Source organism: Ovis aries, chromosome 23, assembly GCF_016772045.2.
Source record: "Ovis aries strain OAR_USU_Benz2616 breed Rambouillet chromosome 23, ARS-UI_Ramb_v3.0, whole genome shotgun sequence".
NCBI classification, from domain to species: Eukaryota; Metazoa; Chordata; class Mammalia; order Artiodactyla; family Bovidae; genus Ovis; species Ovis aries.
Genome location: NC_056076.1, coordinates 25,428,355 through 25,447,725, shown reverse-complemented (window position 1 = coordinate 25,447,725; position 19,371 = coordinate 25,428,355). Strand labels below are relative to the sequence as shown.

Below are 19,371 nucleotides of genomic sequence, written 5' to 3'. Positions count from 1 at the left end.
TTTTTAATTTAGTACTTATAGCATCTAACATGAAGAGCTAGATTATTTTTGTAAGCAAGAAGGAATCTTATTTCTAGTGTTTTGGTCCATATGTTTAATACCAAAGGTATTATTGTGAATGGAGAATATTGTAATTCACAATTTTAAAGGTACAAAAGGAAATAATATGATTGTCTCCCACAGTCATTATTACCTTATATATTCTTCCAGAGTGCATACTATGTGCACTGTTTTCTACATAGCTATTTTCATGTTTTAGTGTAGCGGAGGTTATTCTATATCAGTACATAAAGGGCCTTCTTTCTTTCTCTTTTTTTTCTGGTTGTAGAGTTTTCATTAATTCAGCCAACACTGAGTGTCCATTATGTGCTGACAGTACTATTGTATATTCTAGGGCTCTAGGGGTTCAACAAACCAGACAGAAATTCCTGACCCCTTTGGAACATACTGAGTGTTCCAGTATTCCGTTGTTTGATGTATCATTAGTTATATATCTAATTTCTTACCTGATGGACACGTAGGTTGTTTCCAATCTTTTTGCTGTTACAGATAGTGTCACAGTGATTAAACTTATATGAATACCATTTCACATGTGAGAGTTTTTCCTGTAAGATAATTCTCACAAGTGGAATTGCTGGGTCAGAGGGTAAATACAAGGGAATTTGTCAGCTGTGTCACACAAGAACGATTATAGCTGTATTGAAGTATTTTGTACCTGAAAGGTGCTCATGGTTTTGATTTGAGGACTGTGGATTGTATTTTGGGTTAAGTAAATTTTTGAATGTAGGTTAGCATTCAGTGCCTATTAGATTGAAGGCAAAAGGAGAAGTGGGTGGCAGAGGATGAGATGGTTATGTAGTATCACTGATTCAATGGACATGAATTTGAGCAAACTCTGGGAGATAGTGGAGGACAAAAGAACCTGGTGTGCTGCAGTCCATGGGGGTCACAAAGAGCCAGAATTGACTTAGTGACTGAGCAACAACTAAGTGCCTAGCTCTGTGTTACAGTGCTGGTCATACAGTGGTGTACAGTTAGATATGATCCCTGCCCTCAGGCATTGATGAGACACATTTTAGTTCAAATAAACAGTCAGATAAATGTGTAGTTACAAACCTGTAGGTTGAAAGAGCAAGTATAAGAAGGGGGCAGATCTAGGTGGGTTGGTGAGTGGATGGTTCAGTAGTCAGAGACCTTTCTTGAGGAAGTGAAATTGTTGCTGAGGTTTAAGTGATATGTAGGTGTTAATTTGTGGAGGACTGTGTTTGTATATAGTATTTTGGGGTGAGGGAACATTCAGGACCTTGTTTTTTCAAAGAAGAAACACCTTGCCTTAGTCTCTTACAGGTTTATTTATAAACATACTTATTTCTTTGGCCATGCTGGGTCTTCATTGCGACATGTGGGATCTTTTTGTTGTGGCATACAAACTACTAGTTGTGGCAAGTGGGATCTAGTTCCGTGACCAGGGCTTGAACCGGGCCTCTGCCTTGGGAGCTCAGTCTTAGCCATTGAACCACCAGGGAAGCCCTGTTTACTTATTTTTTTAAAAGTCTTGGTTTCCTTATCTGTAAAATAAAGGAACTTTTAAACATTTATTCATTATTAAGAATTTAAGATAGTATATGTTAAGATAAAATTTCTGGAACCCTGCCTAGCACATGTTAAATGCTCAAAAAATAGTTTCTGCTATTTGTATAGATGTCATGTTGCTTTCTACAAAACTGGGCTTACACAATGCCATTAATACTATGAAAATATATCTGTATTTTGCCAGCTTTTTTTGTAAGCCAGTATTTTGTTAGTTTAATACAGTTTATAATGGTGTCTAGAAGTCACTTTAAAATTTGTTTCTTTAGTTGCTAGCAAGCTATATGTGTTTTTCCATACTAAATGTTTATATCCTAATTTATAATTTTATTGTTCAGAGTGTACTTTATGTACATTTGTGGTCATTTCTATGACTGATTCAGTAATAATTAATTGTAATTTATTACTTATTTTACATTATTTTCCTGCCTTTTGTTTGTTTTGGTAGATTACTGTATCTTATTATACTTTCAGATTTGAGATACTTGATTCCCTTTATCTAAGTTATAATGCTGTCCATTTTTTCTGTTTGTTGAGTCTTCTAAAGAAAATTGTCCGTCCATTTTCAGACTTACTTGGAATCTACTAAGATATGGTTTTGAATCGTTATTAATTTGCCTATTTAGTTGACCTTAGTATTTCTTAGAGGATATTCCTTTTCTATTGTTTCTAAAATCTCTTTAGTATATTTGAATTCTTCTAATTTGATTCTTTGGGGATTTTTCACTTTCATTAGTAACTTTTGCTAATTTTTAGCACAGTATCATATGACTTGTTAACTGTTTTGGGATTGTAAGTCCCATCAAGGTAGGGATTTTCATCGCTTTTGTTCCCTGATGTATCCCTAGTGTCTGTTATGTAGTAAGTACTTAAAACATATTATTAGGTGAATATTCATTATAATATATGGATAAGTTATTTATTTTGAGATTATTGTAGATTCACATGTAGTTATAAGAAATAATAGACAAATTGTGTACCCTGACCCAGTTTCCATTAATCATAATGTCTTGTAAATAAAATCAGGATATCTTATTGATAAAGATAAAGAACATTTCCATCACCACAAAGATTTTTCCTATATTTCTTGTATAGTCACACCCACTTTCCTCTTGATTTCACTCTGTCCCTCCTTCACCCTTGGCAAGCACTAATATTCTTATGTTCTCTGTTTCCATAATTTTGTCATTTCAAGAATCTTAAATATGGCACAACTCTGTAAAACACAATAAAAAAATAAAAACTCACTGAAATGTATGCTTTAAATAGGTGAATGGGGTATGGTATATGAGTTTTATCTCAATAGTTGTTGTTGATCAGTCGCCCAGTTGTGTCTGACTCTTTGTGACCCCGTGGACTGCAGCACACCAGGCCTCCTTCACCATCTCCCAAAGTGTGCCCAAGTTCATGTCCATTGCATTGGTGATGCCATATCCAGCCATCTCATCTTCATATTTCAATAGAGCCGTTACCAAAGAGAGAATGTTATGTAATGTTATATAAATGGAATCAAACAATATATAATTTTTGGGGATTTCTTTTTTCCCTCAGCACAGTTCTCTAGAGATTCAGGTTTTTGTGTGTTATCATTATTTCCTCTTATTGGTGAATATGCATGCATACATGGTACGGATGTACTGCATTTTGATTAAACATTGATCCACTGAAGGCAATCTGGAATAGTCAGTTTTTGACTATTTTAAATTGAGCTGCTATAAATAATCATGTACAGATTTTTGTGTGAACATAAACTTTCATTCCTCTAGGATAAATGCCCAAGAACACAATTAGTGGATCATATGGTGGTTGCATGTTTTATCTTTTAAGAAAATGCCAGATTATTTCCTATGGTGTCTGTACCATTTTACATTTCCACCAGCAATGTATGAGTGATCCAGTTTTTTTGTATCCTCACCAGCATTTCATGTTGTCAATTTTTAAAAATTTAACCCATTTCAATGTGTGCATTGATATCTGATAACTTTAATTTGCATTTTACTAATGGCTGATGATGTTAAACATCTTTTCATGTGCTTATTTAGTATCTGTATCTTCTCAGGTAAAATTAGCATCATATCTGTTCAGTTTCTTTTGGCTATGTTTTTTAATTGGATTATTTGCTTTTTCCTTTTGAGCTTTGAGACTTTTTAATGTATTCTAGATACTAATCCTTTGTTAGATACGTGGTTTACAATTTTTTCTTCCCAGTCTTTGGATTATCTTATCATCTTTTTAACAGTCTTTGCACAGCAAACATTTAGGATTTCTATAATGTCCACTTTATCAGTTTTTCCTCTTGTGAAATGTGTTTTCAACATTAAGTCTAAGAACTCTGTCTAGCTCTGTATTCTAAATATTTTCTACCTTTTTCTAAAAGGTATATGTTTTACATTTTGCTCTGTGAATTGGTGTCCTAGGACTGCTATGACAAATTACTACAAACTTGATGACTTAAAAACAACAGAAATGAATGTTTTCACAGTTCTGTAGGATAGAAGTTTGAAATCAGTTTCAGTGAGCCAAAGTCAAGGTGTTGGCAGGGCCTTGAGAAGCTGGGGGCCACATCACTCCAGTCTTGTCCTCCATCTCAGTATGGCTTTCTTCTGTGTGTTTGTGTCAGATTTCCCTCTGCCTCTTTTACAAAGACTTGTAGCATTTGGAACCGACTTAGATAATCCCAGCTAATTTCTTCATCCCCAATCCTTAACAGTAATCAGATCTCTTATAAGGTGATACTGTCTTGTCCTGGGAATTATGAAGTGACTATATCTTTGGATGGCCATTACCCACTTTACTACAGTCTGTGATCTGTTTTGAGTTAACTTTATATAAAGGGGCAATTTGAGTGGAGTTTATTTTTTTGGTCTATGGATTTTCAGTTGCTCTAGCATCATTTATTAAAAACTCTATCTTTCCTCCATTAAACTGTTTTTGCACCTTTGTAAATCAGTTTTGCTTTCTAAGATATATTTTTACCAGTCTTTAAGAGGTAGTTTTAGTATCTATTTAAAGGATAGCTGTGCTTAGTTACTAAGATTTGACTTAGGGTGTTTTTTTTGTTTTTTTGTTTTTTTTTGCCAAGCCACATGGTTTGCAGGATCTCAGTTCCTTGACCAGGAATTGAACCCAGGCCACAGAAATGAAGGCTTGAAATCCTAACCACTAGGCCAGCAGAGAACTTCCCCAAATCTTATTCCTGTTGTCACTTGTTGCATCCACTTCTGCCCACTTCTGATATCTTTTCAGAAGTTTTACATATACATAAGCAAATCTGAACATATATTCTTTCCCCTCCCTTTTTTTACACAGATGGTAGCATAGTGTACATAAAAATTGTATTCATACTTGCTTACAGCATTTCCCTTAGGAATATAAAACATAAATAAAGCTTAAATACTCTTTCCCATAGTTATTGTAATGAGTAGTGTGTACTTTTTTCAGGCTAAATTAAAACTTTACATGGAGTATTCTTTTGGATGTTCACATTTGAGTTTTGCCCCAGTCCCATTTTTCCCATAAGCTCTTTGATTTTTACTGGATGACTTTGCATGGTGCAGTAATTTCTAGGAATGCATGTGTAATTTTACCAGAACTGAGTCTTTCAGAGAGTAAATGTGCTAACTTCTCTGAGTGTATTTGTGTGTCAGCCCAAAGAATGCTGGTATAGAAATATTAATATCAGACAGTATAACTCAGATAGCATGATAAGAAAGGTCATTTCAGTTGAATAAAAGAAATAATCACGAACTTTTTTGCAGCCACCAACATAACTTTAGATGAGAGCTGACAATTGTTGGGAAGAATTTTTCATCCTTTTAAATGGAACCAGTTTTCACTGGGCCTTAGGAAGTCAAGTGAGCTTTAGGAAGCATCACTATGAACAAAGCTAGTGGACGTGATGGAATTCCAGTTGAGCTATTTCAAATCCTGAAAGATGGTGTTCAAGCTGGATTTAGAAAAGGCAGAGGAACCAGAGGTCAAATTGCCAGTATCCGTTGGATCATAAAATAAGCAAGCAAGTTCCAGAAAAACATCTCCTTTATTGACTATGCCAAAGCTTTTGATTGTGTGGATCACAACAAAGTGTGGAAAATTCTTCAAGAGATGGGAATACCAGACCACCCTACCTGCCTCCTGAGAAATCTATATGCAGATCAAGAAGCAAGAGTTAGAACCAGACATGGAACAACAGACTGGTTCCAAATTGGGAAAGGGGTACGTCAAGGCTGTGTATTGTCACCCTGCTTATTTAACTTATATGCAGAGTATATCATGCGAAATGCCGAGCTGGATGAAGCACAAGCTGGAATCAAAATTGCTGGGAGAAATATCAATAACCTCAGATATGCAGATGACACCACCCTTGCGGCAGAAAGTGAAGAAAAACCAAAGAACCTCATGATGAAAATGAAAGAGGAGAGTAAAAGAGTTGGCTTAAAGCTCAACATTCAAAAAACTAATGTCATGACATCCAGTCCCATCAGTCCATGGCAAATAGATGGGGAAACAATGGAAACAGCGATAGACTTTATGTTTTTGGTCTCCAAAATCACTGCAGATGATGACTGCAGCCATGAAATGATAAGATTGCGTGCTTCTTGGAAGAAAAGCTATGACCAACCTACACAGCATATTAAAAAGCAGAGGCATTACTTAGCTGACAGAGGTCTGTATAGTCAAATCTATGGTTTTTCCAGTAGGCATATGTGGATGTGACAGTTGAACTATGAAGAAAGCCGAGCACCAAAGAATTGATTCTTTTGGACTGTGGTGTTGGAGAAGACTCTTGAGAGTCCCTTGGACTGCAAGGAGGTCAAAGCAGTCCATCCTAAAGGAAGTCAGTCCTGAATATTCATTGGAAGGACTGATGTTGAAGCTGAAACTCTAATACTTTGGCCACCTGATGTGAAGAACTGACTCATTGGAAAAGACTCTGGTACTGGGAAAAATTGAAGGCAGGAGAAGAAGGGGACTATGGAGAATGAGATGGTTGGATGGCATCACTGACTCGATGGACATGAGTTTGAGCAAGCTCTGGGTGATGGTGATGGTGATGGTGATGGACAGGGAGGCCTGGCATGCTGTAGTCCATGGGCTCGCAAAGAGTCAGATGTGACTGAGGATAATTGCCTTACTGAGGATAATTGTGGTGGTTTTTGCCACATATTGACATGAATCAGCCACTGGTGCACATGTGACCCCTATCCGGAATCCCCCTCCCACTTCCCTCTTCACCCCATTCCTCTAGGTTGCCTCAGAGTACCGGCTTTGAGTACCCTGCTTCATGCATTGAACTTGCCCTGGTCATGTCTTTTACATATGGTAATATGCATGTTTCAGTGATATTCTCTCAAATCATTCCACCCTTGCCTTATCCCAAAGTCCAAAAGTCTGTTCTTTACATCTGTGTCTCTTTTGCTGCCTTGCATATAGGATCGTTGTTACCATCTTTCTAAATTCCATATATATGCATTAATATACTGTATTGGTGTTTCTTTTTCTGATTTACTTCACTCTGTACGATAGACTCCAGTTTCATCCACCTCATTAGAACTGATTCCAATGCATTCCTTTTTAATAGCTGAGTAATATTCCACTGTGTATATGTACCCCAACTTCCTTAGCCATTCATCTGCCGATGGATATCTAGGTTGCTTCCATGTCTTAGCTGTTGTAAACAGCTCAATGAACTGTTTATAAGTGCTCAATGAACATTAGGGTACATTTGTCTTTCAGTTCTGGTTTCCTTGGTGTGTACGCCCAGCAGTGGGATTGCTGGGTTGTATGGAAGTTCTATTTCCAGTTTTTTAAGGAATCTCCACACTGTTCTCCATAGTGGCTGTACCAGTTTGCGTTCTCACCAACAGTGTAAGAGGGTTGCCTTCTCTCCATCATTTATTGTTCATAGACTTTTGATGGCGGCCGTTCTGACTGTTGTGAGATGATACCTCATTGTGGTTTTCATTTGCATTTCTCTAATAATGATTTATGTTAAGCATCTTTTCATGTGTTTATTAGCCATCTGTGTGTCTTCTTTGGAGAAATGTCTCTTTAGTTCTTTGGCCCACTTTTTTGATGGGGTTCGTTTTTCTGGTGTTGAGCTGCATGAGCTGCTTGTATGCTTTGGAGGTTAATTCTTTGTTTGGTGTTTCATTTGCTATTATTTTCTCCCATTTTGAAGGCTGCATTTTCACCTTGCTTATAGTTTCCTTTGCTATGCAAAAGCTTTTAAGATCAGTTAGGTCAGGAATGGCAAACCACTTCAGTATTCTTGACTTGAGAACCCCATGAACAGTATGAAAAGGCAAAATGATAGTATACTGAAAGAGGAACTCCCTGGGTCAGTAGGTGCCCAATATGCTACTGGAGATCAGTGGAGAAATAACTCCAGAAAGAATGAAGGGATGGAGCCAAAGCAAAAACAGTTGTGGATGTGACTGGTGACAGAAGCAAGGTCTGATGCTGTAAAGAGCAATATTGCATAGGAACCTGGAATGTCAGGTCCATGAATCAAAGCAAATTGGAAGTGGTCAAGCAGGAGATGACAAGAGTGAACATCAACATTTTAGGAATCAGTGAACTAAAATGGACTGGAATGGGTGAATTTAACTCAGATGACCATTATATCTACTACTGTGGGCAGGAATCCCTCAGAAGAAATGGAGTAGCCATTATGGTCAACAAAAGAGTCCAAAATGCAGTATTTGGATGCAGTCTCAAAAACGACAGAATGATCTCTGTTTCCAAGGCAAACCATTCAATATCACGGTAATCCAAGCCTATACCCCAACCAGTAACGCTGAAGAAGCTGAAGTTGAATGGTTCTATGAAGACCTACAAGACCTTTTAGAACTAACACCCAAAAAAGATGTTCTTTTTCATTATAGGGGGCTGGAATGCAAAAGTAGGAAGTCAAGAAACACCTGGAGGAACAGGCAAATTTGGCTTTGGAGTATGGAATAAGCAGGGCAAAGGCTAATAGAGTTTCGCCAAGAGTATGCACTGGTCATAGCAAACACCCTTTTCCAACAACACAAGAGAAGACTCTACACATGGACATCACCAGATGGTCAACACCGAAATCGGATTGATTATATTCTTTGCAGCCAAAGATGGAGAAGCTCTATACAGTGAACAAAAACAAGACCAGGAGCTGACTGTGGCTCAGATCATGAACTCCTTATTGCCAAATTCAGACTTAAATTGAAGAAAGTAGGGAAAACCACTAAATCATTTAGGTATGACCTAAATCAAATCCCTTATGATTATATAGTGGAAGTGAGAAATAGATTTAAAGGACTAGATCTGATAGACAGAGTGCCTGATGAACTACGGACAGAGGTTGGTGACATTGTACAGGAGACAGGGATCAAGACCATCCCCAAGAAGAAGAAATGCAAAAAAGCAAAATGGCTGTCTGGGGAGGCCTTACAAATAGCTGTGAAAAGAAGAAAAGTGAAAAGCAAAGGAGAAAAGGAAAAATATAAGAATCTGAATGCAGAGTTCCAAAGAATTGCAAGGAGAGATAAGAAAGACTTCCTCAGTGATCAATGCAAAGAAATAGAGGAAAACAATAGAATGAGAAAGACCAGAAATCTCTTCAAGAAAATTAGAGATACCAAGGGAACATTCATACAAAGATGGGCTCAAGAAAGGACAGAAATGGTCTGGACCTAACAGAAGCAGAAGATATTAAGAAGAGGTGGCAAGAATACACAGAAGAACGGTACAAAAAAAATCTTCACGACCCAGATAATCATGATGGTGTGATCACTCACCTAGAGCCAGACATCCTGGAATGTGAAGTCAAGTGGGCCTTAGAAAGCATCACTACGAACAAAGCTAGTGGAGGTGATGGAATTCCAGTTGAGCTATTTCAAATCCTGAAAGATGATTCTGTGAAAGTGCTGCACTCAGTATGCCAGCACATTTGGAAAACTGAGCAGTGGCCACAAGACTGGAAAAGGTCAGTTTTCATTCCAATCCCAAAGAAAGGCAATGTCAAAGAATGCTCAAACTACCGCATACTTGCACTCATCTCACACGCTAGTAAAGTAATGCTCAAAATCCTCCAAGCCAGGCTTCAGCAGTATGTGAACTGTGAACTTTCAGATGTTCAAGCTGGTTTTAGAAAAGGCAGAGGAACCAGAGATCAAATTGCCAACATCCACTGGATCATGGAAAAAGCAAGAGAGTTCCAGAAAACATCTATTTCTGCTTTCTTGACTATGCCAAAGCCTTTGACTGTGTGGATCACAATAAACTGTGGGAAATTTTGAAAGAGATGGGAATACCAGACCACCTGACTTGCCTCTTTAGAAACCTATATGCAGATCAGGAAAAAACAGTTAGAACTGGACATGGAGCAACAGACTGGCTCCAAATAGGAAAAGGAGTACATCAAGGCTGTATGTTGTCACCCTGCTTATTTAATTAATATGCAGAGTATGTCATGAGAAACGCTGGACTGGAAGAAGCACAAGCTGGAATGAAGATTGCTTGGAGAAATATCAGTAACCTCAGATATGCAGATGACACCACGCTTATGGCAGAAAGTGAAGAGGAGCTAAAAAGCTTCTTGATGAAAGTGAAAGAGGAGAGTGGAAACGTTGACTTATAGCTCAACATTCAGAAAACGAAGATCATGGCATCTGGTCCCATCACTTCCTGGGAAATAGATGGGGAAACAGTGGAAACAGTGTCAGACTTTATTTTGGGGGGCTCCAATATCACTGCAGATGGTGATTGCAGTCATGAAATTAAAAGACGCTTACTCCTTGGAAGGAAAGTTATGACCAACCTAGATAGCATATTCAATTGCAAAGACATTACTTTTCCAACAAACGTCTGTCTAGTCAAGACTGTCGTTTTTCCAGTGGTCATGTGTGGATGTGATAGTCGGACTGTGAAGAAAGCTGAGCACCGAAGAATTGATGCTTTTGAACTGTGGTGTTGAAGAAGACTCTTGAGCGTCCCTTGGACTGCAAGGAGGTCTAACCAGTCCATCCTAAAGGAGATCAGTCCTGGGTGTTCATTGGAAGGACTGATGCTGAAGCTGAAACTCCAATACTTTGGCCACCTCATGCTAAGAGTTGACTCATTGAAAAGGACTCTGACAGTGAGAGGGATTGGGGGCAGGAGGAGAAGGGGACAACAGAGGATGAGATGGCTGGATGGCATCACCGACTCGATGGGCATGAGTTTGAGTGAACTCTGGGAGTTGGTGATGGACAGGGAGGCCTCGGTGCTGCCATTCATGTGGTCGAAAAGTGTCCAACATGACTGAGCGACCAAACTGAACTGAACTGAGTTCCCATTTGTTTATTTTTGGTTTTATTTCCATTACTCTGGGAGGTTGGTCATAGTGGATCTTGTGGCGATTTATATCAGAGAATGTTCTGCCTATATTTTCCTCTAAGAGTTCTATAGTTTCTGGTCTTACATTTAGATTTTTAATCCATTTTGCATTCATTTTTGTGTATGGTATTAGAAAGTATTCTAGTTTCATTGTTTTACAAGTGGTTGACCAGTTTCCCACCACCACTTGTTAAAGAGATTGTCTTTTCTCCATTGCATATTTTTGCCTCCTTTGTCAAAGGTAATAAAGTGTCCATAGGTGTGTGAATTTATCTCTGGACTTTCTATTTTGTTCCATTGATCTATATTTCTGTCTTTGTGCTAGTACCATACTGTCTTGATGGCTGTAGGTTTGTAGTATAGTCTGAAGTCAGGAAAGCTGATTCTTCTTGTTCCATTGTTTTTTCTCAAGATTGCTTTGGCTATTCGAGGTTTTTTCTGTTTCCATACAAATTATGAGATTAGTTGTTCTAGATCTGTGAAAAATACCATTGGTAGCTTGATAGGGATTGCATTGAATCTATAGATTGCTTTGGGTAATAAACTCCTTTTCAGTATATTGATTGTTCCAATTCACAAACATGGCTTATTTCTCCATCTATTTGTGTCATCTTTGATTCTTTCATCAGTGTTTTATAGTTTTCTATATTGGGTCTTTTGTTTCTTTAGGTAGATTTATTCCTAAATATTTTATTGTTTTCATTGCAGTGGTAAATGGGATTGTTTTCTTATTATCTTTGGTTTTTCATTGTTACTGTATAGGAATGTGAGGAATTTCTGTGTATTAATTTTACATCCTGTAATTTTAGTACATTCATTGATTAGCTCTAGTAATTTTTTGGTGGTATCTTTAAGGTTTTCTTTGTAGAAGATCATGTCCTCTGCAAAAACTGAGAGTTTTGCTGCTGCTTTTCCAGTCTGGATTCCTTTTATTTCTTTCTCTTCTCAGATTGCTGTGGCTAGGACTTCCAAAATGTGTCGAATAGTAGTGGTGAGCATGGGCACCCTTGTCTTGTTCCTAATTTTAGAGAAAATGCTTTCGATTTTTTGCTATTGAGGATAATGTTTGCTCTGGGTTTGTTGTATATGACTTTTATTATGTTGAGGTGGGGGCTTCCCTAATAGCTCAATTGGTAAAGAATCTGCCTGCAATACAGGAGACCTGGGTTTGATTCCCGGTTTGGGAAGATCATGTGGAGGAGAAAATGGCAACCCACTCCAGTATTCTTGCAAAGGAGAATCCCATGGACAGAGGAGCCTTGCAGGCTACAGTCCATGGGATCACAAGAGTTGGACACGACTTAGTGACTAAACCACCACCATGTTCTTTATATGCCTGCCTTCTGGAGCGTTTTTATTATAAATGAGTATTGAATTTTGTCAAAGGCTTTCCCTGCATTATTGAGTTAATCATATGGTTTTTAATTTTCAATTTGTTAATATGATGTATCACATTGATTCATTTGTGAATATTGAAGAATTCTTGCATCCCTGGAATAAGGCCCACTTGGTCATGATGTAGGATCTTTTTAATATGTTGCTGGATTCTGTTTGCTAGAATTTTGTTGAGGATGTTTGCATCTTTGTTCATCAGTGATAATGGCCAGTAGTTTTCTTTTTTCGTGGCATCTTTGTCTGGTTTTGGTATCAAGGTGATGGTGGCCTCATAGAATGAGTTTGGGAGTTTGCCTTTCTCTGCTGTTTTCTGGAACAGTTTGATTAGAATAAGTGTTAGCGCTTCTCTAAATTTTTGATAGAAGTCGCCTGTGATCCCATTTGGTCCTGGGCTTTTTTGCTTGTTGGAAGATTTTTATTACAGTTTTGATGTCCGTGCTTGTGATTGGTCTGTTTAGATTTTCTGTTTCTTCCTGGCTCAGTTTTGGAAGGTTATAGTTTTCTAAGAATTTGTCCATTTCTTCCAAGTTGCCCATTTTTTGGCATATAGTTGCTCATAGTAGTCTCTTATGATCTTTTGTATTTGTGTTGTCTGTTGTGATTTCTCCATTTTCCTTTCTAACTTTATTGATTTGATTCTTCTCCTTTTTTTTCTTGATGAGTCTGGCTAACAGTTTGTCTATTTTATTTATCTTTTCAAAGAGCCAGCTTTTAGTTTTGTTGATCTTTGCTATAGTCTCCTTCTTTTCTTTTTCATTTACTTCTACTCTTATTTTTATGATTTCTTTCCTTCTATTAACTTTGGGGTTCTTTTCTTCTTTTTCTAGTTGCTTTAGGTGTAAAGTTCAGTTGCTTATTTGATGTTTCTCTTGTTTCCTGAGGTAAGCTTGTATTGCTATGAACCTCCCTCTTAGCACTGCTTTTACAGAATCCCATAGGTGGTGTTGTGTTTTCATTTTCATTTGTTTCTATGCATATTTTGATTTCCTTTTTGATTTCTTCGGTGATCAGTCGGTTATTCAGGAGCGTGTTGTTTAGCCTCCATATGTTTGTGTTTTTTGTAGGTTTTTTTTTTTTCCTTTCTGTAGTTGATATTTAATCTTACCACATTTGTGATCAGGAAAGATGCTTGACATCATTTTAATTTTTAAAATATACCATGGGTAGATTTGTGGCCCAGGATGTGATCTCTCCTGGAGAATGATCTGTGTGCACTTGAAAGAAAGGTGAAATCCATTGTTTTTGGGTGAAATGCCCTGTAGATATCAACTAGATGTAATTGGTCCATTGTATCATTTAGAGCTTGTGTTTCCTTGCTAATTTTCTGTTTGGTTGTTTTATCCATAGGTGTTAAGTGGGGTATTAAAGTCCCCCACTATTACTATGCTACTGTTAATTTCCCCTTTCATACTTGTTAGCATTTGCCTTACATATTGAGGTGCTCCTATGTTGGGTGCATATATGTTTATAATTATTATACTTATTCTTGGGTTGATTCCTTGGCCATTGTGTAGTGTCCTTCTTTTTCTCTTGTCATAGTCTTAAAAGTCTACTTTATCTGATATAAGTATTGCTACTCCTACTTTCTTTTGGTCTCCATTTGCATGAAGTATCTTTTTCCAGCCCCTCACTTTGTCTGTATGTGTCCCTAGGTTTGAGGTGGGTGTCTAGTAGACAGCATATTGTTTTTGTATCCATTTGGTTCCCTGGTGGCTCGGTGGTAAATCATCTGCTTGCAGTGCAGGAGACCTGGGTTTGATCCCTGGTTGGAAAGATAGATAGGCTCAGTCGAGTATACAGTAGAGAGCCCAGATGGGCTTTTGGTTTGTTTTATTTTAGGTCCCATTAGAAGATAATTTAGTTATTTTTATAAGTTTAAACATATTTACTCCTGTTTTTACTCCTAATTGAGAAAATTTAATTCCAGCTCAGCGAATTTTTTTCATACCGAGCACATCTGTGTATTCAACACCCGTAGCAAACAACAGAACGCCAGGACTCCATCACCAGCACTTTAGAAACTCCTCACTTCTCCGAGCTGTATATCCATTTCTTCAGGACACCGTGGTTTTGACTTTTAACAGTAGTCTTACCTGCTGTTCGATCTTTATAAGAGTAGAATCATGCACTTTGTAGTCTTTTGTATCTGGCTTCCAAAGCTCAACATTGTTCATCTGAATTCATTCTCATTGCAGTATATTAGAGTTTCCATTTTGTGGATATGCTGTAATTGCTTATGCATTATTCTGTTGATGGACATTTGTGTTGTTGGCTGTTACATATAGTGTGGCAGTGAACTTCCCAGGACATTTCTTCTGATCATATATGCAAATCAGTTGGGTATGTACTTTGGAGTGAAATTGCTGGTCTGTAATTGTGTGTGCTAAGTTGCTTCAGTTGTGTGTGACTCTCTGCGATCCTATGGACTGCCTGCCGGGCTTCTGTGTCCATGAGATTCTCCAGGCAAGAATACTGGAGTAGGTTGCCATCCCCTTCTCCAGGGGTTCTTCCTGATGTAGGGATTAAACTCTAATCTCTTGAGGCTCCTGCATGGCAGGCAGATTCTTTACTGTTGAGCCATGGGGGAAGCCCACTGGTCTATATTAGATTCTGCCAAATGGTTGTATTAATCTTCAAAATATTCATGTCAGTTTATACTTTTATAGCACCAAATGCAAATTTAGGTTGGTTTCACATCATCCTGAACACTTGTTATTTTCCACTTTTTTCATTTTGGTCATTCTGGCAGGTATGTAGTGTCATCAGATTGATACTATTTTAGATATTGAATAAGTGTGCTTTGAAATTATGCTTTATTCTATTTACTCCCCCCAATACAACTTTTGTTTGTACATCAAGTTTCAAAAAATCTTTTAATATTCTGTGTTTATATTTTATTTGTAGTTAATTAAGTTAGCCAGCATATTGACTAATTTACCTGCTGATAGTTATTCTAACCTGCTTCAATTTGTTCATTCATGCGCCATCAATTTTATGCATGGTTATCTTTTTTGTAATGAATTTTGTTAATATGAACTTAGTTTCAATTTTTCAAAAAAATAATTTTTTATGTATATCTATTGATGGCTGTATTGGGGCTTTGTTGCTGTGTGGGACTTTTTTTTCCTGATCGTGGTGAATGGGAGCTACTCTCCAGTTGCCGTGTGCAGGCTTCTCATTGCTGTGGCTTCTCCTGTGAAGCATGAGCAGCCATGCCTGTTCTTCGGTAGTTGCTGCACATTGACTCTTTAGTTGTGGCACATGGGCTCAGTAGTTGTGGCTCCTGGGCTCCAGAACACAGGCTTAGTAGCTATAGCACATGGGCTTAGTTGCTCTGTGGCAGGTGGGATCTTGGATCTGGGATGGAACCTGTGTCTCCCACATTGGCAGGTGGATTCTTTAGCACTGAGCCACTAAGGGAAGCTTGGCAGTTTCAATTTTTATTTAAAGAGAAATGTTAAGCTTCATAGTTTGGTGATGGCTTTACCTTTATCTCTTTAATTACTATTTCTTTTTGTTAGTTTACTAGACTGGGCTTCTATAACATTATTTACTCTTAGTTCTTCTGGTTCTTCAAACCTTCCTTTAAATGTTTATATTTCTCTAGATTGTTTCTTTATTGTTTGTCTCACCTTGTCTGCTCTCCATATATTCTCCCTAATTTTCATATCCATCTTTCTACTTGTTTACTGGATATTGTGCATTGAGGTTTTTGTAGGTGCTTTAAATTTGTAGTTTTCTGTCAAACCAACTTTTCCAGTATTTCTCAACTTGGTTAATACTGTCACCTTTTACTCACTCTTCTCTTCCAGTGTTTCTTAACTTGATTAATACAGGTACTTTTTACTTAGTCTTCAAAATCAGAAATGCTTTTCTTTCTCATTCTCCCACAAGTAATTGTCAAAAAGTCATATTTTATTTTTTAACTTAGGACATTCCCTTCATACAGGATCATAGACATTGATAACTATATTTCTAAAATAGTGATCCTCTATTCCTCCTTCCTACCTCTGCCTTAATGTAGACCGTATCATGATCTAGACTATTGTTCCAGTTAGTCTTATGGGATTTTTTTTGTTTGACTCTTCCTCTCCTTTTTTCTTTTTAACAGTCTCTCTGATTAAAGAATGCAAACATTGAAATAAAGAATTAAAATATGTTGTACTAAAAATTTACCAAAAAAATGTAAACAAAATTTCAATTTTTAATTTAAACAATTAAATTTAAAGATGATGGGTTTTGTAACTGTAGTTAATAAAGCTGAAAATGGCATTCAGAGTTTTGGAACATCTTCAGTAAGGATTTTGTTATTTATTGGCAAGTTGCAGTTTAGAAATACAGAGCACTTATAAATTTTTCTCTCCTTTATGTCTATTATTATTATTTTTAAAAACTAATGTTTTGACAACTGAAAAAAAAAAATCTCCCATCTAGTTTGTTTTGCATTTCTTTGACTCTTGGTTATGATGAGTATTTTTAATGTTTTAATGTATTGTGATCTCTTCTGTGCTACCTTTGTGATGTTACCTTATATTTATTGAGCACTTTCCTGACTGTCAAAAGTACTGTAGTAAATGTTTTTATACATGTAGTAAGACTACATGACCTGTCTTAATCCTCTGAACAAGCCTGTCAAGTATGTATAGAAACATTATTGTATGTGTGAGGAAACTGATTTTAAAGAAGAGTCACTTGTTCAGTGCCGCATAGTTGAGAAACTCAGAGTGATATGTTATCATACTTTTACCTCTCCACTTTTGATAGTATAGATGTGAAAGATTTGTATTTGTATTTATAGGGGTTTGGATTAAATGATTCTGGATCCCAGATAGAGAAAGCTGTGATTTTTATCTGTTTTTTCTAAAAGCAAGAGATTCAACTTTGGTATTTGTTTAGGTCAGGGGAGAAGATTTTGGTGAATTTGGTTGCAATTAGAATGTTGGTTATATATATTTAGAACTAGATGGATTCTCAAGTATTTCTCAAATTATGTACCATTGCATATTGTGGGAATTTTCATATATCTTGACCACAGAAGTTTGGGCATCATTAGGTTTCTGTAGCAGAGAAACCTTAATTGCTTTGAATACTTCAGTTTCTGAAATAGGTTTCTGTAGGAGACATATTCATATCATGTAGAACAACATCTTGAAGTATATCAGTTTGAGACAAAAGCTCGTGTGTGGTCCATTTCTCTCATTTTGTTAGGGGAGTGTGTCGCCTGCCTAAAAATCACACAGCTGCTAAGCAACGCAGGATAAGATTCAGTCACTCTTTTGTACCATGCTTTCTCTGATAATGTTATATAATATCTATTTTTCCTGTAGTATGTTAAAAATTAAGAGACTTATGTGTAGCTTCTTTTATATTCCCATCTAGTCCAGACACTAGTTTTATACTGAGAAATTAATATATAGTTTAAAAATTCTAGGTTTATTGACATACAAATACCCTAGCATTATTACGTATTCATAACTGCTATGTTTAATCATTAAAATGAAAAGAGTACTTTTTCCTGTAGTAATGTGTCACATATGTTTGGTTTAGTTTCTGTAGAAAGTGTTTCCTGACTGCAATGAGAGAAAGTGGAATACATTGTCCCCTCTGTCGTGGAAATGTGACTAGAAGAGAGAGAGCATGTCCTGAACGGGCCTTAGACCTTGAAAATATCATGAGGAAATTTTCTGGTAGCTGCAGATGCTGTGCAAAACAGGTAGAGTAAATGTGATATAGTTCTCTGAAAGTCAAACTTCTGTTCTGAAATTTCTGATTGAATTATCTTGGTGTGTACTGTTTTGAAGAGAAATTATTTAGGCTGAGAATAGGGTAAAAAAGGCCAGAAAAGCTATGGCTATAGATCTTACTAGATAATAAACTTACTGAGAACAGAGACCAGAAGATACGTCCTTGAATTTGCCATAACTTTTAGCGTGGCATTTTTTCAAAATAATCACTCTTGATTTACCTACTAAACTGAATGAACAAACTGGCATTTAACTCCCTTAAACCCCATTTCTGGTACACTTTCAGTTCTTAAGTAGTTTTTCTGGTAGCATTATTATTGTCATTTTGCCTGTAGAAATGGGCCAAATGGATTATGTAGTCAAGGGAAACTCTAACTGCCCACTCTACTTGGATATATATGTGTTTATCTAAAAAAATCACTAAGTATTTGGCAGAAAACTCCTTACTTTTTTAAGGAACAGATGGGAAAAATCAGGTATTGGCAAATAAGCAGCATTAATTCTACAATCTGGATTTTATTTTGTCATTTGGAGAGGGAGTGAAATGGTAGAGGTAATTAGGCTTTGAGTATATTGGCTTATTTATAGATTTATCACAGCCACTTTCTCAAACAGCAAATAAAGTCATTGAGCAAAACCGATTGCTGTTTTATGCATTCACACAAGACATACCTGATTTTCCATCTCTTTGAGGGAGGTGTTAATTGACAAGGCAATGAAGTGAAGTTGGAAAATATACTTGAGATTTCTGGCTCTACTCCTTAGAGAGAAACTGAAAAATGTTTCAAGTGTTAATTTGGGAACTTAGTTTTTTAAAGCATTTTCTAACTCTGCCAGGTTACAGTAGTTAAAGAAAGAAAAATAAGCCTGGTGCCATGAGGTAACTTCTTAATACTTTTAATATTATTTTGTGTCTATTAATAGTATTTTTTTCAAATATAAAATTGTTTATTAATTTATAGGGTGAGTTTATGGACTGTTGGACTCATCTCCATTTTCTCTGCATCTAATGGACAGAAACTTCTTATTTTTAGAATTAATTTACTTAAAAAAGTCTCTTGTTTAAATGGATTTTTTTTTAAATTTTATTTTTACTTTATTTTTCTTTACAATACTGTATTGGTTTTGCCATACATTGACATGATTATCTACTTACCTGTTTTTGTCTTATTTTTCTCCTCTTGTTGGCAGTGTCTCAAATCTTAATGAGTTCCCTTTTAAACTAAAAGTCACAATACATTAAAGATTTTTAAATTTATTTTTTAATATGGTGAAAATGCATAAT

General features: G+C 36.6%; 1 protein-coding gene across 1 annotated transcript in view; it reads left to right on the top strand.

Annotated features, from left to right (window-relative positions):
• RNF138 (ring finger protein 138) overlaps positions 1 to 19,371 on the top strand; it is a 40,921-nt gene that overhangs the window by 5,976 nt on the left and 15,574 nt on the right. Inside the window, exon 2 of the mRNA XM_027960746.2 lies at positions 17,890 to 18,055. Within this exon, the coding sequence (XP_027816547.1) occupies positions 17,890 to 18,055 (166 nt within the window). The remainder of the gene's footprint in view (positions 1 to 17,889; positions 18,056 to 19,371) is intronic.